General features: G+C 37.5%; 2 protein-coding genes across 2 annotated transcripts; both read right to left on the bottom strand.

Moving 5' to 3' along the window:
• Nucleotides 1-13,386: 13,386 nt before the first annotated feature.
• LOC122031651 lies at nt 13,387-13,980 on the bottom strand. The gene is made up of 2 exons (XM_042590742.1): nt 13,921-13,980; nt 13,387-13,824 (listed from the first exon to the last, which is right to left on the bottom strand). Exons 1-2 carry the CDS (start codon nt 13,978-13,980, stop codon nt 13,387-13,389), a joined length of 498 nt encoding a protein of 165 aa, XP_042446676.1.
• Nucleotides 13,981-14,903: 923 nt separating this feature from the next.
• Nucleotides 14,904-16,389, bottom strand: LOC122031912. The gene is made up of 3 exons (XM_042591137.1): nt 16,113-16,389; nt 15,705-15,930; nt 14,904-15,535 (listed from the first exon to the last, which is right to left on the bottom strand). The coding sequence occupies exons 1-3, from the start codon at nt 16,374-16,376 to the stop codon at nt 15,117-15,119; spliced, it is 909 nt and encodes a 302-aa protein (XP_042447071.1). The 5' UTR covers nt 16,377-16,389; the 3' UTR covers nt 14,904-15,116.
• Nucleotides 16,390-24,755: the final 8,366 nt, after the last annotated feature.

Here is a 24,755-nt window from a genome sequence, read left to right as displayed (position 1 = left end):
TCCTGTAAGCATTCGATGATACAACATCCTTTGGATAATATCATGTCATTGTAAAGATATGTGAATATCTTTTGGACACAATAAATGGTATTAGAGTCATGGTCCAGATCAGATGTCATGTGGGGCGACCTTGAACGAAGTTGCGAGGAGGTCCGGAGCAGGTCAAGGTGACCGGATGCTCTCGGGGAGACCTTGAGCATGTCAAGGTGACCGGATGCTCGTGGGGAGGTCCGAAGCAGGTCATTTGTTATGCCCAAAGGATATTTACATACCCCCACAATGATAAGATATTAATCCACTTTGGGCCTAAGCTCTTATGACTTTGCTCTTGACCTTTAATTTACCCAAAAGGTTTCATGTCAATGGAGATATCTTACATTCTTTCCCGCGAACATCCGACCACTCTTGACTTACTTCGGGCCTTCCCCACAAGCATTCACGGTCGATCACTCTTAACTTGCTCCAAGCCTCCCCGCAAGCATTCTGTGATGCAACATCCTTTGGATAATATCATGTCATTATGAAAATATGTGAATATCCTTTGGATACAACAAATAGTATCAGAGTCATGATCCAAATCAAATGTCATGTGGGGTGACCTTGAACGAAGTTATAGGGAGGCCCGGAGTAGGTTAAGGTAATAGGATCGTGGCGAGGCCCGAAGCAGGTCAGGGTGACTGGATGCTCGCGGGGAGGCTCGGAGAAAGTCAAGGTGACTGGATGCTTGTGAGGAGACCTGGAGCAGGTCAGCTTGACCGAATGCTCGTGGGGAGGCTCAAAGCAGGTCATTTGTTTTTTCCGAAGAATATTCACATATTTCCATAATAACATGATAATGTCCACTTTGGACCTAAGCTCTCATGACTTTGCTTATGAGCTTTACTCAAAAGGCCTCATGCCGACCTGACATACTATTTGCAGTTAGTATGCATGTTAGATATCAAACTTATACTAAGGGATCCATCTAAAAATTGTTAAAATTATTTTCAAATATATAAAAGGTACACAAAATATAAGAATGTAGTACCCTAGAACAACTAACTTTGACCTTTTAAGATATTCTTACTCAGATTATGCTTGCTATAAATTAGATAGAAAAAATACAAGTTGTGGATGTCAATTCCTTGGACTATCACTTATCAGCTAGTTTAGTAGAAAAAAGTATTGTGTTGTTTTATTTACAACTGAGGCAGAATGGGTGAGTATGTAGCACAATTATTATAGATACCAATTGTTGGTTGATACTCGGAATATCGTACTGGTTCCCCTGTACAAAAATTTTGTTCAAGTCCTGAACCATTCCTAACTACCTATTGTGTTCTTTAGAAATTAAATTAGGAATCGCAAGCAGAACTTAACATTATTGATTTCAAATTTAACTTATCTGTTCTTAGAGGTTTAGACTTGGATCGCAAACAATACTTAACATTATTGATCCAAATCCACCCATGTTACAAATTCAATTAAATATTAATTTCATAGATTGGCTTTCAAGTTAAATATGGCGAGACACTAGGCCTTCTTGGGTATGAGAGCATCTACCACTTCCTAGACAAAGCCTTTCAACGAAATTTAATATTTAATTTCCTTATAGTAACCCTAGGTTTAACCAAAAGGAACAATCGAAACACAAGATCGAAAAAAAAATAAAAGAACACAAACTCGAATCACAAATTCGAAACCTAGAATCATATGCCTCTTGTGTTTGGTATTTCAAAAACTATACAAAGAAAACTAGTATGATGTGGAATAGAATTACTAGTTATACCTTTCTTTGTAAGCAACAACCTCTTGATCTTCTATCGTATTCCTCTTCTTATCTCGGACGTCATGTGGGCGATGATCTATCGAGACGAGAACCACCCAAGCTTCCTTCTTCTCCAATAAGTTTCAGCCACCACAAGTGTTAGAGTGTATACTAAAAGTCTAGCCTTTTGTAAACATTTTATTTTGAAATAAAGAATCACATTGGTCAAATGTCTACATTGTTGGTGCAATATCCCTCAGGTTAAGGTTGACCTAGTTGACCAAGCTTGAGTCTTGGTTTGGGTTTCGACGTTTGATAATACAAGACTTCGATGATATGGACAATGCAGATGCAGGTGTTCATTTGGGTAGATTGTTGATACAATTCCCGTTTGGTCAAGGTTGATCACTTGAGATGTGAAGGAAAGTTCTGGTGAGTGAAGCCAGGCAGAAGGAAATCCTGGTGAGTGAAGCAAGGTGAAAAATCTAGTGAGTGAAGCTAGGTGAAAGTCCTGGTGAGTGAAACCAGACAGAAGAAAGTCCTAGTAAGTGAAGCTAGGTAGAAGGAAAGTCCTGGTGAATGAAACCAGGCAGAAGGAAATCCTGGTGAGTGAAGCCAGGTGAAAAACCTAGTGAGTGAAGCTAGGTGAAAGTCCTGGTGAGTGAAGCCAAGCAGTTGGAAAGTCCTAGTGAGTGAAGCTAGGCAAGGGAAATCCAGATGGGTCAAGGTTAATCAGACATCTGGTGTTGGAAAGTCCAAGTAGGTCAAAGGAATTGACCGGATACTTGGCAGAAGGAGAAAAGTCCAAGTGAGTCAAAGGGATTGACCGGACACTTGGTGATGGAGTCCTAGCAGGTTAAGGGTGACCGGATGCTAGGTTTTATGTACCAACAAGTCATGGTTGACTGGATGTTGGTTTAGGGGACTTTGGACTTGGTTTTAGGCGAAAACCAAGATCTGGATTGATCAGCCGATTGATCCAGCAGATCTGGATCGATCAGCCGATCGATTGGATCATGCCCAATCGATCGACCGATCGATCGGGTGAGTCCCCGCGAACAGAACCTCTCTGGATCGATCGGTGGATCGATCCAGAGGTCCCAATCGATCAGTGGATCGATTGAGAGCTGCTGTTTGTGCGCGATAAGCCTTGGATCGATCAGTCGATCGATCCAGCCTATTCCAGAAAGCACAGAGGCGCTCTGGATCGATCAGTTGATCGATCCAAAGCCTCCCCGATCGATTGGGAGCAATCCAATCGATCGGGATCCGACCGTTGGAGTTATATTTAGCTGCAGGCGAGCGTTTCCTTCGGTAGAGACTTTACGATTCATCTCCGATCCTCTCCAGCAACTCTCCACACTTCTTCTCCACTCTACCGCCAGTTCTTGAAGAGTTCTTGGAGCAAGGTTTGCTAGTGATCCAAGATCAAGAGGCGGGCAACAACAAGAAGTTAGGGATAGGGTTTTTGCTGTATAACTTGTAAGCTTTTGCTTGTGTTTTGTTTCCCTTTCCTTTTTCTTGTATTGAGAGTGTTGTAGGGCTTCTCCGCCTTTGGTAGTTACCATAAAGGAGAGTTATTCATAGTGGAGGGTGTGTGTGTGTGCGTTGATCCTTGGACTAGTCACCTCTTGTGAGGTGGATACCAAGTAAAATCCATTTGTTAGCATTGTATGCTTTTGTTTCTTTGTATTTCTGCTGCACATCCTTGAAGAAACAAGCAACGAAGTACACGAGCACGCGACGAGCTATTCACCCCCCCTCCCCTCTAGCTATTTTTCGTTGCCAACAAGTGGTATCAGAGCGAGGCCGCTCTTCACCGGAATCATCGCCGGAAGGGGCAAACAAAACAAGCAAAGCTAGAGGGTGAAGAAGTTGGAGCAAATTCATCAAAGTTAAAGAATTCAAGAAGCTCAACTTCAAGATGCAATTCCAAGATGGACTTGGATTTGACACAATGGTGGCTCCACCGTACACATCTACTAGCTTCGATCTTTGGAAATCAAGGATCGAAAACTTCTTAATGGTGGAGATAGAGCAATGGTTTGCTCTAATGAAAGGCTTCGAGGTTCTAAGAAATTCAAAGGGCAAAGTCCTCAAGAAAAGCAATTGGAGCCAAGAGCAAATCCAAAGATGTGAGGCCAATGATAAAGTGACCAAACTTTTGGTCAATCTATTGCCTAGCCACATTCTTGGAAAAATTTGAGAGTTCAAGGATGTCAAGGAGCTTTGGAGCAAATTGGCATCAATCCATGAGATCCCCTCCACTGTACCGAATCAAGAGGATTCCAAAGAGGGCGACTCATTGGATCAAGACCAAGAGGAGGATTCCGAAGTTGAGAGATGCTCAACTTCCGAAGAAGAAGTCCAAGAAGAAGCTTCATCTTCGAGGGAATGCAATGAAGAGAACAAGGAGGGAGCATACTCCTTGTTCCATGTACAAGATGATGAAGCCTCCACCTCTAGGATTGAGGGGGAACAATTTTTGGTGACACCGGATCAAGAAGAAGGAGAAGTCTCCACATCCGGGTCAAGAAGGGATGAAGAAGCTTCCACCTCCACAAGTCAAGATAAATCTAATGGAGGAGCATCACTATCGGATCAAGAGGAAGCCTCTACATCCACATCACATGGAGGACCAAGTGTCATCCCTACACAAGAAGGTATAAATAGTTCAATAAATAACAAAAATCATATTATATGTTTTGAGTGTAGGGAGAATGGGCACTACAAGAGCAAGTGTCCCAACTTGGCCAAGAAAAAGAGCCAAGTGGCACCTAAGGGCAAGGAGAAGCCCAAGGAGACCATCCCCGGAACAAAAAGCACATTGTGTGCTTTTTATGCAATCAAAAGAGGCATTACCGGAGTCAATGTCCTAAGGGGAAGAAGGTGGTCAAGGCTCAAGGAGGAAGCTCAACTCAAGGGGGAGCCTCCAAGGTAAAAAGAAAGGTAACCTTTATTGAGCCTACCCCTTTAAATTATGGTAAAAAGCATGCTAGTTCTAACTTATATCATTTTAATGCTATTTACCATGAAAATAGGAGGCATGATAAAGTTAAGAAAAATCATGTAGCTTTTCATGCTAAAACCTCTCAACCTAGGGCTAGGAATGTAGATAAAAATCTAGGCAAGAACACTAAGATCAATAACTATATGCCTAGAAATAAAAACACTCAAGGATTAAATAGAAAACCAAAATCTAGGGATTTATGGGAAGAAAATCAAGTCTTGAGGTCAAGACTTGATAAAATGGAAAAGACACTAAAAATGATGGAAAATATCCTTAAAGGGCAAAATGAGCAAAATCTAGGTTTAGGACAACAAGGGTTATTCAAGGGTCATAGAGGTTTGGGATACAAACCTAAAATTAAAAAGGATGTACCTACTTACCATAGGATTCCATACAGCTATGGAACCGACTCTAGGCCTAGTGGACAAGCCAAAAATACTAGGGAGGTCATCCCTAAGAGTATTTTTACAACAAATGTGAGTAAGACTTCTAAGAAGTCCAAGAAAGTCACAAAGAAGGTCACAAGGGAGGCAATCCCTAGGGTTGACTTAGAAAGTGTGACCAATGCTTCTAAGAAGCTAAACAAGGTCTCTAGGAAGGTATCTAGGGAAGTTATCCCTAGTGAGTACCTAGAGCATCCAAGGAGCACCAATAGGTTTTGGGTTCCTAAGAGCATCTTCTCTACCCCATAGATGGGTTAGAGAGTGTCAACTCTAAGTGGAAGGGTAGTTAACCCAATCATGATGAAGTTGACACTCAAGGAGTATTTTTAAGGTTATTATTAACCTTTGAAATGAGAAGGATAAAGGGTTCACTCTTGGAAAGAGTAACATGTGTCATATTTTGAGAAATTGAATGAAATTTTAAATGACACAACTTGAGAAAATCATAAGAACTACCAAGTTGAGTTTTTGGTATGTTTTTAGGAAGTTAAAGACAAATTTAAGCCTTAACTCAATTGATTACTTTTCAAAAGAGTAAAGCGTGCCAAAATTTGAGGAATATGCTTAATTTAAATTGGCACAAATTAGGAAAAGCAAAAGAAATGTCAAATTTGGTTTTTGACATTTTATTGGAAAATAGTGGGCAATCTAAGGCTTAAATTTTTAAGTTAGCTAAGAGTTAAGTATACTTAGGTAGGTAATCTAGGTATTTTATCTATGTTAACTTGTCACGCTTTGCTTGCCCATCAAATGTCATGACATCATATTTATTTGCTTTTGCATTCATGGTTTATTATGAAAAACACAAAAATACAATGTCATGTCATCCATACATCATATAGTTATAGAAAATTTCTTTTGAAAAATATTTCATTTTGATGTATGTCATATCATTTCATGCATTAATTTTTAATTCCTTACATTTAAGGACAAATGACATTAATTAACAAGTAAAATCCTTGGTGGATGTTTATTATTCGAAAATGCCTAGATAGATATGCATGATCCCTAGATTAGGGCAAAACCAAACTTTACATCTCACAAAGATCAATAAGGTGACTTGTATGTGTTTTAGTGCACATTAGATATAAGTGAGATGTTAGGATGATGAACAACAATCAAGATGTTGATTTAGTGCATTCTTTTGAGTTTTAAGTTCATCAAAACACATATCTATGTGTTTTCCCATCATTGGGAAAGCTAATGTACAAGTCATGTGCATTAAGCCCAAGGAACATGGTGGGATATTGGTTTTGAAAATCATTTTAAAATGTTTTTGGAAAACCTTGATGAAGACTATCTTTTGATAGTGACCATCATTGAATAGTTGAGCACAAACTAGAGAAAAACACTAAAGTTTTTGCAAGTTCTTTAGTTTGTGTCAATCTTTAAAAATATGAAATATTTTCTTAGAAAACTATTTTTTCATGATAATATATGCCCTAAATAGTGTCTACACAAATTTTCACAATTTTTGGATTTTTGTAGAATTTTCTAGGGGTTTCTGAAGTTGACTGAAATGAAATTTCAGCAACTATTAGAACTCCAATCGATCACCCGATCGATTGGAGTGCCTCAATCGATCGGGCGATCGATTGAGAAGGCAAATCTCGTGAGCAGAAGCTCGTTGGATCGATCAGTGGATTGATCGAGACTGGTTGAATCGATCAATGGATCAATCCAGACTGGCTGAATCGATCAGTGGATCGATTCAAGACAGTTCAATCGATTGGGACCTAACTCCAATCGATTGAAGATGCTGATTTTGGCTGGGAAAGCTTGATTTCAGCATTCCAAACCAAGTTTAGTCTAGGAAACCATTCCTAACCCCTCAAAATACATTTGTATACATCAAAAGGGTGTTTTCATGTTGAAGATAAGGATGAATTGGTTGAGGAAGACTAAATTGAAGTTTAGGTTGAGGTTTGATTTCATTATTGAATTTATGAACCTCAAAACTTCTAAATTTGGGTTTCCTAAAGGTTTAGGGATTCCAAGTCATTGTTGGTGCAATGACAAAAGTTACCACTATGTCTTTAGGGGGAGGGACTCTTTAAAGACATGAAAACTATTTTTTTTCTTGAACCTTGGAAGGTGATTAACCTTCTTTTCAGAACATGCTCAAGGTGGAACGTTTGAACTTTAATGGGGAGTGGATATCCTCATTGTTCAAGTGATTTCAGTTAAAAATGCTCAAGGATGAGCATTTGACTACATTAATGGGAGAATGTAGGGTTAAGGATAATGAAGGGTATGAGACTTTCATTATCATGTTGATCACAACGAGTGAAGTTGTGAACAACGATGAGCAACTCTTCAGGGGGAGAGTTTTTCAAAGATGGGACATTTGTTGATGTGTGTCAATAGGGGGAGAATGAAGGGTTTAAGTTAGGACTTCATTACCTAGAGGGAGTTTGCCCTCTTAGGAGGAGAATGAAGGGTTTATCTTATGCTTTCATTATCTAGTGGCATGAAGGAGGTTGAGGCTATGAGATTAGCCTAACTTAAATGTGGTATTGTCAAACATCAAAAAGGGAGAGATTGTTGGTGCAATATCCCTCAGGTTAAGGTTGACCTGGTTGACCAACCTTGAGTCTTGGTTTGGGTTTCGACGTTTGACAATACAAGACTTCGATGATATGGGCAATGCAGGTGCAGGTGTTCATTTGTGTAGATTGTTGATACAATTCCCGTTTGGTCAAGGTTGACCACTTGAGATGTGAAGGAAAGTCCTGGTGAGTGAAGCCAGGTAGAAGGAAATCCTGGTGAGTGAAGCCAGGTGAAAAACCTAGTGAGTGAAGTTAGGTGAAAGTCCTGGTGAGTGAAGCCAGGCAGAAGAAAGTCCTAGTGAGTGAAGCTAGGTAGAAGGAAAGTCCTGGTGAGTGAAGCCAGGCAGAAGGAAATCTTGGTGAGTGAAGCCAGGTGAAAAACCTAGTGAGTGAAGCTAGGTGAAAGTCCTGGTGAGTGAAGCCAGGCAGTTGGAAAGTCCTAGTGAGTGAAGCTAGGCAAGGGAAATCCAGATGGGTCAAGGTTAATCAGACATCTGGTGTTGGAAAGTCCAAGTAGGTCAAAGGAATTGACCGGATACTTGGCAGAAGGAGAAAAGTCCAAGTGGGTCAAAGAGATTGACCGGACACTTGGTGATGGAGTCCTAGCAGGTCAAGGTGACCGGATGCTAGGTTTTATGTACCAACAAGTCATGGTTGACTGGATGTTGGTTTAGGGGGCTTTGGACTTGGTTTTGGGCGAAAACCAAGATCTGGATTGATCAGCCGATTGATCCAGCAGATCTGGATCGATCAGCCGATCGATTGGATCATGCCCAATCGATCGGCCGATCGATCGGGTGTGTCCCCGCGAACAGAACCTCTCTGGATCGATCGGTGGATCGATCCAGAGGTCCCAATCGATCAGTGGATCGATTGGGAGCTGCTGTTTGTGCGTGATAAGCCTTGGATCGATCCAGGCTATTCCAGAAAGCACAGAGGCGCTCTGGATCGATCGGTTGATCGATCCAAAGCCTCCCCGATCGATTGGGAGCAATCCAATCGATCGGGATCCGACTATTGGCGTTATATTTAGCTGCAGGCGAGCGTTTCTTTCGGTAGAGACTTTACGATTCATCTCCGATCCTCTCCAGCAGCTCTCCACACTTCTTCTCCACTCTACCGCCAGTTCTTGAAGAGTTCTTGGAGCAAGGTTTGCTAGTGATCCAAGATCAAGAGGCGGGCAACAACAAGAAGTTAGGGTTAGGATTTTTGCTGCATAACTTGTAAGCTTTTGCTTGTGTTTTGTTTCCCTTTCCTTCTTCTTGTATTGAGAGTGTTGTAGGGCTTCCCCGCCTTTGGTAGTTACCATAAAGGAGTGTTATTCATAGTGGAGGGTGTGTGTGTGTGCGTGGATCCTTGGACTAGTCACCTCTTGTGAGGTGGATACCAAGTAAAATCCATTTGTTAACGTTGTATGCTTTTGTTTCTTTGTATTTCTGCTGCATATCCTTGAAGAAACAAGCAACGAAGCACACGAGCACGCGATGAGCTATTCACCCCCCCTCTAGCTACTTTTCAGTCCCAACATACATTTATATACTAAGTGTAGTTGTTTAATTAATTTATATTGTAGAGAACATGGTGTGTGGTGTCACACACAGAAGATCATGTTATCAATTCCTTATAAATTATAAACAGTGGATCACGACTAAGATAGAAAGGAACAAACTGTTGGAATAGTCTTAGTGTAATTTGATATTAGTTTATCTTAACTATAAAATTACACTAGTACCCTCTGAGTGTATTGAGCAGAACCATTTAAAGTAAGTTCTTTTTATAATGACTGAATAAAAGAACAAGACCTTTTGATATTATGGAAGTGTATGCTCTTAATCTGGATATAATAACAAACACATATATCTAATATTTATTTATTTGACTTATCAATGGGTAAGATTTAGTTCGATAAATTAAGAGGCCTGATAAGTTGAGAAATGATATTATTTATAGTGTGTGTTGTTGATTATAGAAGGAAACTGTGCCCTAGTAATCTAAGTTGATAATGTCCCCAAGAGCAGCTCATAAGGATTGTCATGTAAACAATGCAGGAGCTCATAAGGAAATAAAGATAAATTTCATTTTTGGAAATTATCTACATGCTTTAATAGAGAGATTTTAATTTATAAAATTTCCTTTTATAACCAACCATGAAGGAAAAATTAATAGAGAAATTTTAATTTTAAAAATTTTCGTAAACAAATAAGGAAGTTTTAAATTTGTGTTTAAAACTTGCCTTATTTGGAGCATGTGATATGGCCGGCCATAGCATGGGTTAAAAGGAATTTTTAATTAAATTTCCTTATTAACCTATGGCAAGGAATATAAGGAGATTTTAATTATAATTAAATTTCTTTATTTTCCAAGACCAAGTAATATAAAAGAGAAGGCAGAGGTGTCTCACCTCACAACACATATTCTATTATTCCTCTCTCTTTTCTTCCTTGGTGTGGCCGGCCCTATTCTCTTCTCACTTCTTCTTCTTGTGGTTGAACCTCAACATCTCTTGGAGCTCTTGTGGTGACCGGATTTTGCTTGGAGAATAAGAGAAAGGAGGCTTTGCTCTTGCATCCCTTGGAGCTTGAAGGTTGGCGGTCGAAACATAAAAGAAGGAAGTTGTCTTGGTGGTTCTCATCTTGGTAGATCGTTGCCCACACAACGTCCGAGATAAGAAGAGGAATACGATAGAAGATCAAAAGGTTGTTACGTACAAATAAAGGTATAACTAGTAATTATTTTTCGCATCATACTAGTTTTCTTTGTATAGTTTTTGAAATACCAAACACAAGAGACATATGATTCTAGGTTTCGAATTTGTGATTCGAGTTTGTATTTTTTTTATTTTTCGAATTTGTGATTCGATTGTTCCTTTTGGTAAAACCTACGGTTATATAAGGAAATTAAATATTAAATTTTGTTAAGAGGTTTTGTCGAGGCAGTAGTGGATGTTCTCATATCCAAGAATGCCAAGTGTCTCGCCATGTTTCTCCTGGGAACCGATTTTCGAAATTAATATTCAATTGAATTTGTAACATGGGTGGATTTGGATCAATAATGTTAAGCATCGTTTGAGATCCAAGTCTAAATCTAAAAGAACAAATAAGTTAAACTTAGAATCAATAATGTTAAGTTCCGTTTGCGATCCAAGTTTAATTTCTAAAGAACACAATAGGTTGTTAGAAATGTTCGACACTTGTACAAAATTTTTGTATAGAGGAACCGGTACAATCTTCCGAGTAGCAACCAACAATAAGAACTCCAAGAGAAGATGAGGTTCGGCCGCCACCACCAAACTCCAAGGGATGCTAGAAACAAAGCCTCCTATCTCTCCTTCCTCTAACAATATCCGACCACCAACAAAAACTCCTTGAGATGAAGATGTCGCCGGCCAAGGAAGAAGAATAGGAGATGGAGAGGAAGAGAGGGGCCGACCAACAACCAAGGAAGAGAGGAACTAATAGAAGAGATATTGTTATGAGGTGAGACACTTCTACCCTCTCTTTTATATTCCTTGGTCTTGGCAAATAAGGAAAGTTTTATTAAAACTTCCTTATTCTCTTTGCCAATGAAAGGAAAGTTTAATAAAATTTCCCTTTCAAACTTTATATGGTCGGCCACCTTAATCCCTCCAAACAAGAAAAGTTTTAAACACAAAATTAAAACTTTCTAATTTGTTTTCAGAAATTTTTAAATAAAAATTTATCTTTAAAACCTCCTTTCAATCTACATATAGGGAAAGATATCAAATCTTTTCTTAATCTGTTGTAGAAACTATAAAAGGAAAGATTTAATTTTAAAACTCTCTTTTAAATCCGAGGATGGTTTAAAAAAAAAGAAAGTTTTATCAAAAATTAAAATCTTCCTTTTAACTACAAATAAGGAAAGATATCAAACCTTTCACTTAATATTTTGTAGAAAGCTATAAAAAAATATTTAAATTTTAAACTCTCTTTTAAAACCATGGCTTCCACATAAGAAAGATTTTTAAAAAATAAAATCCTTTTTAATTTAATGTGGTCGGCCACACCAAGCTTGGGTTCAAGCTAGGGCTGGCCACCTAATGAAACCAACTCACCTTGGTTTGGACGACCCTAGCTTGGGCTCCAAGCATGGCTTGGCCGGCCACCTTAAGGTGGGTAAGAAGGTAGGTATGGGTATGAGTGGGTATAATACTTTATAAATAAGAGGCTACGATAGGGACTGAGAGGAGGAATTTGTTTTGGTCTCCCGATGAAATTAAGCTTTCCGTGTTCGCCCTGAACACCTAACTTAATTTCATCAATAATAATTGATACCACTAAAGAATTATTATTGAATTATCGCATCAATCTCAAATTACATTTTAGGCTCCTTCTTATCATGAGTGTGTTAATCTCCCTGTGTTTAAGATATCGAATGCCCACTAATTAAATGAGTTACTAACAACTCACTTAATTAATATTTAGCTCCAAGAGTAGTACCACTCAACCTTATCATCATGTCAGATCGAGTCCACCTGCAGGGTTTACATGACAATCCTTATGAGCTCCTCTTGGGGACATTATCAACCTAAATTACTAGGACACAGTTTCCTTCTATAATCAACAACACATACTATAAATAATATCATTTCCCAACTTATCGGGCCTCTTGATTTATCGAACTAAATCTCACCCATTGATAAGTCAAATAAATAAATATTAGATATATGTGTTTGTTATTATATCCAGATTAAAAGCACACACTTCCATAATACCAAAAAGTCTTGTTCTTTTATTCAATTAAGATAAAAAAAACTTACCTTAAATGATCCTGCTCAATACACTCAGAGTGTACTAGTGTAATTTTATAGTTAAGATAAACTAACACCAAATTACACTACGACTATTCCAATGGTTTGTTCCTTTCCATCATAGTCGTGAGCTGCCGTTTATAATTTATAAAGAATTGATAACATGATCTTCTGTGTGTGACACCACACACCATGTTATCTACAATATAAATTAATTGAACAACTACACTTAGCATACAAATGTAGACATTTGACCAATGTGATTCTTTATTTCAAAATAAATGTTTACAAAAAACTAGACTTTTAGTATACACTCTAACAATTCGCCACTCGGTCGTTGATGGAGACAAGGATTTAAGGTCACCACTCGATCGTTAATGGGGACAAGGGTTTAAGGTCGCCACTCTACCGTTGATGGAGACAAGGGTTTAAGGTTGCTGCTCGACCGTTGGTGAAGACAAGAGTTTAAGGTTCCTGCTCGATTGTTGATGAAGATAAGGGTTTATAGTCGCCGCTCGACTTTTAACTTGGCCTGATCGGCACAAGAGTCTTAAAAGTTTTTGGTTTTTATTCATGTCAGCCATGCATCCAGAAGGCATATACATAAGTATATTTATATTTGCTCACGCACCTCACCCAGGCCTATAGGATTGGAGATGATTAGCGTTCCACGACCGCTTGAGTCGTCTCCCATTTTCGTCTTCCAAGTAATAGACTCCCGAGTGGAGTTTCTGTACAACTTTGTACGGTCCCACCCATAGTGCCTCAAGTTTGGTGACGTCACCGACCGGCTTGATTTTCTTCTACACCAGATCACCGACATGGAAGGACCTCGGGATCACCCTCCTGTTGTAGTTCTGCCTCATCTGCTATCGGTAAGTCATTAGCCAAACAACCGCTTTATCCCTCGTTTCATCCACCAAGTCAAGCTCCATTAACCTTCGCTCGCTATTTCTTTCATCGTAGAGTCGCACCCGATCGGATTCTACTCCAACTTCTACAAGAACCACCGCTTCTCCTCCGTACACCAGCTGGAATGGTGTTACGCTGGTCACCTCCTTTTGAGTCATGTGAAGTGCCCACAAGACGCTTGAGAGCTCAACGACCCAGCTACCTCCTATGTGGTCGAGCCGAGTTCGTAAGCCTCGGAGGATCTCCCGGTTAGTGACCTCCGCCTGGTCGTTGCTCTGGGGGTAGGCGACTGAGGTGAAGGACTGCTGGATGCCATAGCCTTCGCAACGCTTCCTCAGCTTCTGACCCGCGAACTGTCTTCCATTATCCGAGATGAGCCGACGGGGGATGCTAAACTGACAAAGGATGTTCTACCAGATGAACTTGATGACCATCTGCTCACTTATCTTTGTCAGGGGCTCAGTCTCCACCCATTTTGAAAAGTAGTTTACAGCAATGAGCAGGAACTTTCGCTGGCCTGTCACCTTGAGAAATGATCTCACGATGTCCATGCCTCATTGGTCGAACGGGCAAAATACCATGGATGACTTCATTTCTTTGGTCGGTCGGTGCGAAATATTATGATACTTTTGGCAGGACATGCATGTGGCTATCGTCCGAGCGACATCCTCTTGGAGATTTGGCTGACACCGTGCCGCTTGACCCATGACAGGTGGACTCTCCCTTATCGCCACATCACTACCTAAAAGATCTTATGCCAATGAAGATATCATATATCCTTTTAAATCTATAATCTTTTCTAAATCTTTTAAAATAATAATAATAATAACAAAATTAACTCATTCCTAAATTTAATTTATCCATTTGAATTGAACAGCTCATCGAAAGGAAACAAAATTGACATTTACCTAATGAGTCTTGCCCTTGTGGAGAAGGTAAGTGAAGGGAAGAAAAGGATATACAGGGTAAAATAGAATGTTTATTTTTATTTGGGGGGAATGGGTTATGGAGGGAAAGAAGAGAAGGATAAAGATTATCTGTGCTTATTCTAATTTTATACTTATTTTTTCATTTGATATATAGATTCATTTTAAAAAAAAAGAGAGTATTTTTATAATTTTATATATTTAATTTTTATTTTCCTCACTTCCCTCTAAATGAACATTCCTTACTTCACCTCCCAATTCATTAATGAACATTCCTTATCCCATTCAAATTAGGGGAGAGTCCAGTCTTTTCTCCTGGATTTTGACTTCCCTGTTCACTTGGTAGCTGCTACTGACAATTCCTTGTCCACTGAATTATTGCAGACGATATATTTAATAACTGATATTGAGAAGATTTACAGAAAACGAAGCTTTACCGCTTCTCCAATCATTCACAAGACAAGCAATATTCTCCTCCTATTCTTCTACAGACAACGGAAGAATATTGTGGAAGATGAACAAGTGTCCGCATTTATTCCACCCGCCGCTTCCAACATTTAGAAAGCGAAAACAGACGAAATCCTTTTTTTCTTTTTTTTTTTGCTTTTCTAAATCTCGTTTCTTTTATATCTTCACTCAATTAGATAAAATTTATCGCTAGATTACACTCTAATAGTCAATCGAAAGTCGTGAAGCAAAACTGAAGCAGAGTAGAAAGCCGCAGCAAGTTTCCCAAACATCCACACGTCCCTCCTCTCGACTCACACCACCTCCACCACCATGCGGTGCAGGTCGAACGTCAGCATGGACGCCCGGAGCTTGGGCGGCTGCCGCTGATCGGAGACGGTCGCCGTGGGGAAATCCATAGCCGGCCCGACGATCCTCTCCGACGTCCCGAGCCATTTCGACTGCATATACTTGTGTTTTCTCCACGGCGCCAAGTGCATCTTGTTATCCTTCATGCACTTCTTCGCAGCCGCGCAGACGATCTTCACGACGCCGCGGAGTTTCTCCGCCTTGCCGACGAAGATCTCCGGCAGGGACATCACCAGGCGGTTGTATTCCTGGCTGCTTCTCGCCATCTCGAATTCCGCCCGAAAATTTTGCTCGATCACGAGCCTCACGGGCCCTTTTTTGCCGCTCTTAGTTTCCATCTTCACGTCGATGTACGTGTGCTCCCCTGTTAGACATCAAAACAGAGCGATATCAACTATTGCTCCACATAAAATCAGTAACGCAGAGGCGACAAAGAACAACAATATTTAGATTGCGATGCTTTTTGCTGGTAGTCGAGAGATTTAGCAATAAAAAGTTGGACTCGCAAGACAAGTCGAGGGGGGGTTGACTACCTGAAGGAATGTCCGGCGATCTCTTCCATTTGGACTTGCACAGACTGCTGTCATATCCTATCTCACGGAGCTCCTTGGCGATGTATGCCAATGCGCAATTCCGGCATTCTTTGGCCATTCTATTGGAGCATGAGCACACGATACCCTTCGCTTGCATCTTCTCTACTGCATCCTTTGTTCGCTGCAGTAATTTAACCTCTGCAGAGCTAATCCGTGATAAGGCTTCCTGTAACATATTATTTTTCAGAATTGATTAGGATCATCTAACGTAACTACAAAAACATGTAAAAAAAATCTGTAATTTTTTAATAAAAAAGTGATTTTTTTCCCCCATTGGAAAAGAAGGGGACAGAGCGAAAGAGATCCACAGATTTTTCTGGCTGGGAATTAATCGACGAAAAAACTTACGTGAAGAAGCTGTTGCTGCGACTCCCAAAACGCCTTGTTCTCCGCGGCGCTGCTCTCGCGACCCCCCTCCTCGTCGCCGCTTTCGAAGGCGTCGTCACCGCCCCGGTCGCCGTGAGAGCTCCCGTCGGAGCTCCCGCCCTCCTCCAAGAAGCTGAAAACCGTCTCCGACAGGCTCATCCAGCCATCCCCCGCCTCCACGCCCATGTCGACCTTCTCCACGCCCTTTTGAATTTGGGTGGCCGCTCCGCCTCTCTCCGCTGGCATTGACGGCCCTGCTCGTCGCTTCTTAAATACCGGGCGACGGAGGAAGCCCGACAACGACTCAGCGGACGAACGGGACGCCGCGAACATGTCTGGACAGCTCGATTGTCCACGTGGCGAGGTTTGGTTGGCCTGGTTTGGCCTGTGGTCCCCGGCCGGATGAACAAGGTATAAATCACAACGCGGATCCACGTCAGCGTCTCCGCCTCAAGAATTGTTGCCTCCCTTATCCGCTCTGCCTTCTCTCTATTTCTCACCCACTTTCCACGTTTGTCTCTATCTCTTAACAGACACCAGCTCGGGGAATGTAGACCCGGTCAAACAAAGCAGAATTGGGACCCGGGTCGCTGGCAAATGAGAAGTCTGTTTTTCCTGTTTGGTAAACTGATTAGTACAGACGAGATTAGGATTCATAGAATATGCTTCCGGTATCGAGCGTGTAGCGTCACCGCATCGCACCTAAAGGGAATATCTTCTACGTTATGCGTTTCTGGCTGTGGTGTCGGTTATCTCACCGCCTAATTTTTCGTATGGCAAGATTTATCAAAATGCACCTCTGGTTTTCCATCTTTGTGAAAACATGTGTTTTTAAAAAAAAAATTAACAAGACACCCCTAATTATTTATATGGTTAAAATATACCCTTTTTTTATAAATTATTAAATTAGTATTCCACCCATAATTTAATATCTCAAATAGCACAACTTTGATTAGAGTAATATTTTAATATAATTTTGATCAAAATTATGTCAACTTTGATCAATTTTAATCAAAATTGTACTATTTTAGAATAGTTTTGATTAAAATTATAATATTTTTGAGTAATTTTGATTAAAATTGATCAAAACTGGTCAAATTAATCCAAAGTGATACAACTTTAACTGAAATTATTTCATCTTTAGATATATTATTTTAAGGATGGATCAATTTTTTGTTAAAAGCATATCAGTTTTGATTAAAATTGCACTACTTTTAAACAATTGTATCTAAAATTATGCAGTTTTAGTGAAGATTATTCTAAAATTAAGGGAAAGCTCAGAGTTATTCCATGTAGGATGTTGTTTTAATAATTTTTTAAATACGAATATAATTAAAAACACTAAAGTAATTTATCTTAAATGTATGATAATACTGATGCTACGAATTAACTTCTATAGTGAAAAAAAACAAAATTCTCCAACCAAATAAATAAGATCTCTTTCCTACTTCATCTGTATTTAAAGCACTATACATCTTCCACAATTTTAGAATTATACAAAAAATAAAAAATAAAATCCAATCAATTGTTATTGCAAATAATCTCCTTAATTTTCGTCATTTTCAGGGCACTCCAAAAATTAGTCCATCCACAAAATCTGAAGATCTGTTGTGCATAAGGAATACAAGTGATTCAATTGGTGCACATTGAGATAGCTATGGCATTGTGAGACATTCAGACTTAATGAGTATATTAAGCTATCTCTTTCAATGGACAATTAATTATTTGGATTGAGATCTTATCCATTGGCGCTAGTTCTATCAATAAGAATAAACAATAATGTATTTATAAAAAAAGTAATCATGATTTACTCATTTTTGGCGAGTTTACATATATCAATTAATTTTAAAAGTGATTGACTCAGTCTAATTAAAATTTACTATCAGCTACCAAATAGATTAAAAGTATTAATGACTTATCAATTTAACATCTTAGTCAATCATCTATTAAAAAAAAATTATCCATTAATTAATTAAAACTAAAATGTAATCCTTAAATACTTTAAAAAATTGAACAGACGCCTTGTCACTATGGTTCCGGAGTCAACATGCATGCATGTTAAATCCAACTCATTATCATATCGTAAACTTTTCATGCACAATGTTTCACGGGTAAAATAAAATATAATATAATATAATATAATATAATATAATATAATATAATATAATATGAGACGCTACCTTTTATAATATTTAAGGGGCTTCTTATTTTAGAAAATAAAGGGGTCATTTTCTTGTCCTATATTCTTACATTGCTACTCACGAATTTATATACATATTATATTAATATTTTTACAAAATCCTAATTTTAATTAAAATCATAAGACCATCAACGAAGGACATTCATTCTGATTCCCGACAAATATGAACAAATCGCACCTAAATCTTATCCGAGTAGACAATTCATCCATTCACGGTGATGGACAGCGTGCAAAGGTTCTGCGGATTATCTTATCCTCTACCTGTGTTATTGTTATGACAAGATTAAACTCTCTATTTATTTATCTATATTTTATTAAAATCAGTGATAACAATTATGTGTTGCCTTCCCTGGATTGACACAGTTGTTGATGATATGACGTGACGATTCATAGGAGGTTTCACGTCGCTCCAAAAGTCAATGTAATAAGTGAATGACAATCAAAGTCAAGATCGAAAAGAGGAGATAAATCGTTCAGATAACGAAGAATGGGTAATTCATTTTATCAGAAACGTTCTTATCATTTTTAAGTCTTATCGAACAGATTTAAGGTAAAGTCATCGTTCGACGCTCAGATATCCTTTTTAAATTTTGAGAAAATCATGTTATAATTCGGATATCCGGTTACTCGTGAGGTAAATTATCGAATCACTGATTGATGAAATTACTATATTAACTCAATATATTATTGTGACCTACGCCGCTTATATTTAGTGTTTATTATGCGCTCATAGATATGTGAGAAAGAAGGTTAGGCGGAAGAAGCAAATTAATAGTCATGTGTATTTATTATGTCATCAATCATAGTCTTGTTAAAAGTTTGGAAGGAGACAAAAAATCTCCTATAATTAATGAATCAATAATTGGTTCATTACTCTGTTTAATAAATACAATCTCATTAACCAGAAATGTTAAAGGTTTGAGAGAAAATTGTATTAAAGGAAAGTAATAAAAAAAAATATTACTCAATCGCGTCAATTCTTTTGTTAACACACTGATGAGTCTTTTTGGAGAACATCTGAGTAAGATCATGATATTTTTCCAATAGATCATAGACCAATTTTTAATGTGGGTAAAATACATCGTGGGCCACTGTGCTTGACAAAATCCTCCATGATTTATCAGATCACATAGAGCAATTCTCGATGAGCCCAAGAAGTAAAGATTATCATCTTTTGCTACGTTAATAACAATGGTTGGAGCAAAGATGACACTGTCACCTTAACGGCCGTTTCAGAGCTCCCTTAGACTTTTAGAAAGGGGAAAAACATAACGATCCTTTATATGAAAAAATTAAATACATAACAAGGTATTTTATATTTATTAAAAATTGAGTTCGACATCTATTGAAATACTTATCTATATCAGTACCAACTCCATGAATCCGTAGGACGCTATAACGATAATTGTGCATCATGAGGCAGAATTATAGAGTTATAAAATATACCTCAATGACACATCATATTTAAGATACATTCATCAGCTTTTATTTTTTAATATTCATTCTCGGCGGATGGTTCTTATCCACAATGTCACACAGAGAAAGGGACTGCTAACGGAGCTAATTAATTACGTTCGAGACAAACGGCACCCGGGTTTGGTATGTTTATGTAAAGGGGAGGATACATATTGGATTTTAGCTTTCGCCCAGGGGTTGGGAAAGGAAGCTACGAGAGAACATAGACAGACATTAGGATTGGGGTTAAGTACGAGGGCGCATGTTCTGAGGGTGCTATTGGATTTTGGATTCATTATTTATGATCCGGAATTAAAAATGACTTGTGGGGCCTTGTGTATTGTGGGCCATTCCTCTCACAATTATCGTAGGTCCCGGCGTGGGAAGATGAATAAATTATTGCGGGTGGACGATGCGGTTGGACACGCGCCGTGGCGCGCGATACCTCGTTCGCGGCGCGTGTAAGCGCGGGTGGCGTGGCTGCATGCAGTGGCGTCTTCAGCTGGGGACGGATGCCACCGCACCGATTTTTTTTTAATTAACATTATATATATAATATATTTTTAAAAAAATTTAGTCATAATTAAAATAATAAAAAATCTGATTCATATCCATTTATCATGATATTTCTTTTTCAAAATAGTCTCACTTTGATAGACTGAGTTATTGTCCATTGGTATAATTTTTCTGAGAAAATATCACGATTTTGAATGAGACCGTCGGTCCTCTTTTCTCGTGTATGATATATTTTTTTGAAAAAAATGATATATTTAAAGAAAGAATCTTTAAGAAATATTTAAAGATAAATACATAAAATGATAGGATCTAAAAAAATAAAATAATAGACCCTAAATTTATATATCTATTTTTAAGTATTTTCTTTAAAAAAAATTATACATATCATTGCTCATATGCTTTTTTTTTTTTGGCCGTGCCGTTGTTGTGGGTTCTTATTATTAGAAATAGTGGTTTCATGTTACAATATGCTATTTGAGAAAGATATTGAAATATGTTATTCGGAAAAAATTATCCGCTTATTATTTTCCTTATTTATCTTACTGTGATAAATGTAAATATTGTCTTTTATTTTTCCTTTTCAGCCGATATATATATATATATATATATATATATATATATACGAGTGTAATATAATAATATATAAATTATTTAGGTCTTTGAAAATTCGAATTGTTTGAATTTTCTAGTGTCACCCTTATAAATCAAGAATTAATTATTCGTCAGACCCATGTACTGAACGGGCTTCCCTATGTAAAAAAATTATTTTAATTTAATATTATACTTGTATTAGTAAAAAAAACTAAGAAAAATATATTTTTTAACATTTTCGGCCTAAAATATTTATAGAAACTTCTTTGATCATAGTGTTGTCAATTCTAAAATATGAGATTAAACAGAACTATATTTGTTTTTTATATAAAACAACCAGAGAAAATTAATGATGAGAAAAATTCATAATAATACGCTGTAGCTGAGTCTCGAACTCTAGATCACTGATTGTTTCGCTTGTGGAATTACTAATAAACTTTGGAATTATTTTTAGTGTAAATAGAAAAAAGGACATTAACGTAAATGCATTTTAGGCTTCACCAAAATTAGTTAGTAAAGGAGGAAATTTTTAATAAAGTAGTAAGATATTAAAAAATATTTTTTCAGATTTCTATTATTTACTCGTTATTCTATATTTGTTTTTATATGGTATCCAATCAATATATTTCTAGGAAGTTTATTTGTCTAATACGTTGGATTCGACTTCTTATTAAACAAAGTCGAAAGAAACATTGTTGATATTTCTATTCATTTCTTCTTCAACACTTTGATCATCTCGGAATCGTTTTAGTTACAAACATTTGAATGGTGACAATTATGACATTTGAAATCGTTCAATGAGTATAACTCTCAACGTTAACAAATAAATCGTTCAATTATGACATTTTTTATCAGAACTAAAAAATAATGCGCCTAAAGTATTTTAAATAGAGAGAGACATCGCCTTGCTACCCCAAGATTCCACGTCTATTATAGTCTATTTCACTAAATTAAAAAACGTGTGGGATTAACTTTTTTTTTATAATGATTTTCCTATTGACACTTGCGAAGAAAGCAGAGGAAATCATATCAAAGAGGTAAGGTAATGCAATTTTTTATGAGACTGAATCAATCTTATCTTTCAATTCGTGATCAAATACTTTTTATGCAACCACTCTCTACTATTGGGAGAGTTTATTCCATGATTTTAAATGAAGAGAAACAAAGAAACTTAGATGGTCTCTAATGAGGTCATGCTGATAGACGCATGTAAAACTCATTATCGAATTCATTCATCAAATAAAGTAAAACCAAGTGATACGGTAGTACATTGATAGATGCTGTTATTAGTGTGTGCACTTATATGTCAAGACACTTTTTATATATTTTATGGATAATTATTTAATAAAGATAAGTATTTATCATTAATTATTTACTTTTCTATACGTATATAATTAATGATAAAGTCCCACATATTAATGGGTATACTAATCTGAAAATAGTTCTCGATCGGACAGATATCTAGAGGGGGCATGGATATCTAGATCAACGCTGAATATGACTAGGTCGAGATAGACTGGAGGGATGGATATCCAAGTTGTACTTGGGGTGCCTTGAGTTTAGAGGTACACTGGGTACGACCCGCTCAAGAGAAGACCACATATTAAGCATTATTGGTTATTCTTCTTATGAATGAGTGTAACTGATCTTTTAACTTGAGACCTTCATTTATTCTATGCGTGGAGTTTTGTGCTTTGACATCGTTAAAAGTAGTCTTTAATCGGATTGTGATTAATACGGTAGTTAGGTGTATGACAAAGCGTAGAGAGAATAATGTTGAGTCAATAGAGGATTCATCGCTCTCTTGGATTAGGAGTTAACATCCTGGCCGCTTGATAGAGATATTAGTGACTCAAAATCCATGGCTATGGGAGGAATGATTTATCATTCAAGAGGAGTCTATTATATCTTAGAAATCAAGTAAAACAATTAATTTGGTAATGATGCATAATGTATCGAATTAATTGGGATGTAGGCTTATATGAAGAGATTGAATTACACAGTAATTGATTCATAGTGGTTTACAGTTTATAACTAATATTAATTTTATCGTGTTGGGTGACTAAAAATTGTTGTTAGACGGTTACCTTAGTCTGTGTATGGATTTACACTACCTTCGTGTATAAAACCTAGAGGGTCCCACGCATAGCACGTAGACATGAACAATGGTATCGGAAGCTAGTCGAGATAAAGATCAAATATGGATTTATTTGATACAAAGAAGAGAGAATTCGAATAGCCATAATCATGATGATTAATGGATAATTCGAAGAGTCATAATAATGATAATTAATGAAGAATTTGAAGAGTTATCATAATGAAGGTTATAAATGAAGAATTTAATTATTGAGCATATAACTCTTCATCTTCCTAATTAATGAAGTTCATAAATGATGAATTTATTGATAACTTGACTCTTCGTATTCCTTGGAGGCTATAAGTAGCCATCCTCGGAAAGATGCGAGAAAGGAATTGATTCTCTCTGAGTTTCCCTCGTTAACTTCTTGTTCGTTCGAAAGAGATCATAGTATTTCCAAGACTTTGTCGATCCAAGAGGCTAGCACCTAACGGATCGTGTCAAGTTCGTGATCTAGTGCGCGTGGATACCACTAGAGGAGTCACACGTGGGGCTCTTATCTGTCTTATCTGTCTGTGATATTATCCACACCTATCGAGAACTCGAGGTATATTTTTATATTATTTTGTGTAAAACTATATGTACCACGAAAGATCCATGATTCAATATATATCTTCCGCTGCGCTCCGAACCCAGCAGCTACTACTTGCATGATTTTATCCCCAAGATTATGGTACAGCATTAGGGTATCTAAGTTATTATCCAAATATTCATAGTTTGATCCTCAGTTATGGTAAATTTATAGTAATTTTTCCTCCAAATAGGACGGGCAAGCAAGGATCATGTCAAATTTCTTGGTTGCTCGCTGCAAATGTTTTCCGATTTACCCTACTGGTCGGTGGAAAATTCCCGTGAGACAGGGCCGGTAACCCAGGGATAGTCAATGAGACTAACTGGATTTATCAATTTTTTTTCCTCGAGGCTATGACACGACGGTAAGACATCCAAGTTGTCATATAGGTATCTGCGGTTTGATCCCCAGCTATGGCGTATTTGTATGAATTTTTCCTCTAAATGCGGGGTGCAACCAAAGGATGCTGGACTTCTAGGTTGACTTGCACTTTTTGATTTATCTTGATGGTCAATTAAAAATTTCTATGGGATCAGATTGATTATCCCAAAAATAATGAGTGAAGTTATCTAGGATTATTATTATTTTTAGTGCTTACATGATTTCTCTGTCAGATATAAGAAGAATGCAGTGAAAAAAATCTTTTGCAAATAATTGTCAGTCAGATACTCCAAGCTTCACACATGAACAAAATCAATAACTCTTTACTCTCTTAAACAATGGTGAAACTCAAGCCAAGGCAAATGTTATAGGTTCAATCATTCCCTTTTGTTCTTCATGCTATATTAATTTGAAAACTCCTAGGAATTGGTTTGTTGATAGTGGTGCTATCATCTAAGTTATTACTAGATACAAACATACCTTTATATTCATCTGTTGCATTACCTAATGGAAATAAAGTAAGTTACTTCCATTGCATCTGCAAAACTTAGTTAAAATCTTACTATCACAAAGGACAGATATTATCCGTTAGTAAGATAACTAAGTCTTTAAATTATTTGATCAATTTATTTCTTGATTTTTTGTCTTTTACAGGACTTGTCAACAAAGAAGATGATTGATTTGGAGAGTATTGAAGAATTTTGGTAGAACTCTTGAGGAGAAAGAGATATTTTGTTTTCTGTATATTAAACTTTTGATTACAAAGCCTTTATA

The sequence above is a fragment of the Zingiber officinale genome, chromosome 11A (genome assembly GCF_018446385.1).
Source record: "Zingiber officinale cultivar Zhangliang chromosome 11A, Zo_v1.1, whole genome shotgun sequence".
In the NCBI taxonomy this organism is placed as follows: domain Eukaryota; kingdom Viridiplantae; phylum Streptophyta; class Magnoliopsida; order Zingiberales; family Zingiberaceae; genus Zingiber; species Zingiber officinale.
This window is presented reverse-complemented; position numbering and strand designations above follow the sequence as displayed.

Bases quoted from the DNA above. Each gene is read 5' to 3' on its own strand.
- LOC122031912 (XM_042591137.1), bottom strand. From the start codon at position 16,376: ATGCCAGCGGAGAGAGGCGGAGCGGCCACCCAAATTCAAAAGGGCGTG. The intron at 15,931-16,112 runs GTAAGTTTTTTC...AATATGTTACAG, and splicing joins CGCAGCAACAGCTTCTTCAC to GAAGCCTTATCACGGATTAG. The intron at 15,536-15,704 runs GTAGTCAACCCC...GATGTCTAACAG, and splicing joins ATCGCCGGACATTCCTTCAG to GGGAGCACACGTACATCGAC.
- LOC122031651 (XM_042590742.1), bottom strand. From the start codon at position 13,980: ATGGACATCGTGAGATCATTTCTCAAGGTGACAGGCCAGCGAAAGTTC. The intron at 13,825-13,920 runs GTAAACTACTTT...ATCCTTTGTCAG, and splicing joins GAAAGTTCCTGCTCATTGCT to TTTAGCATCCCCCGTCGGCT.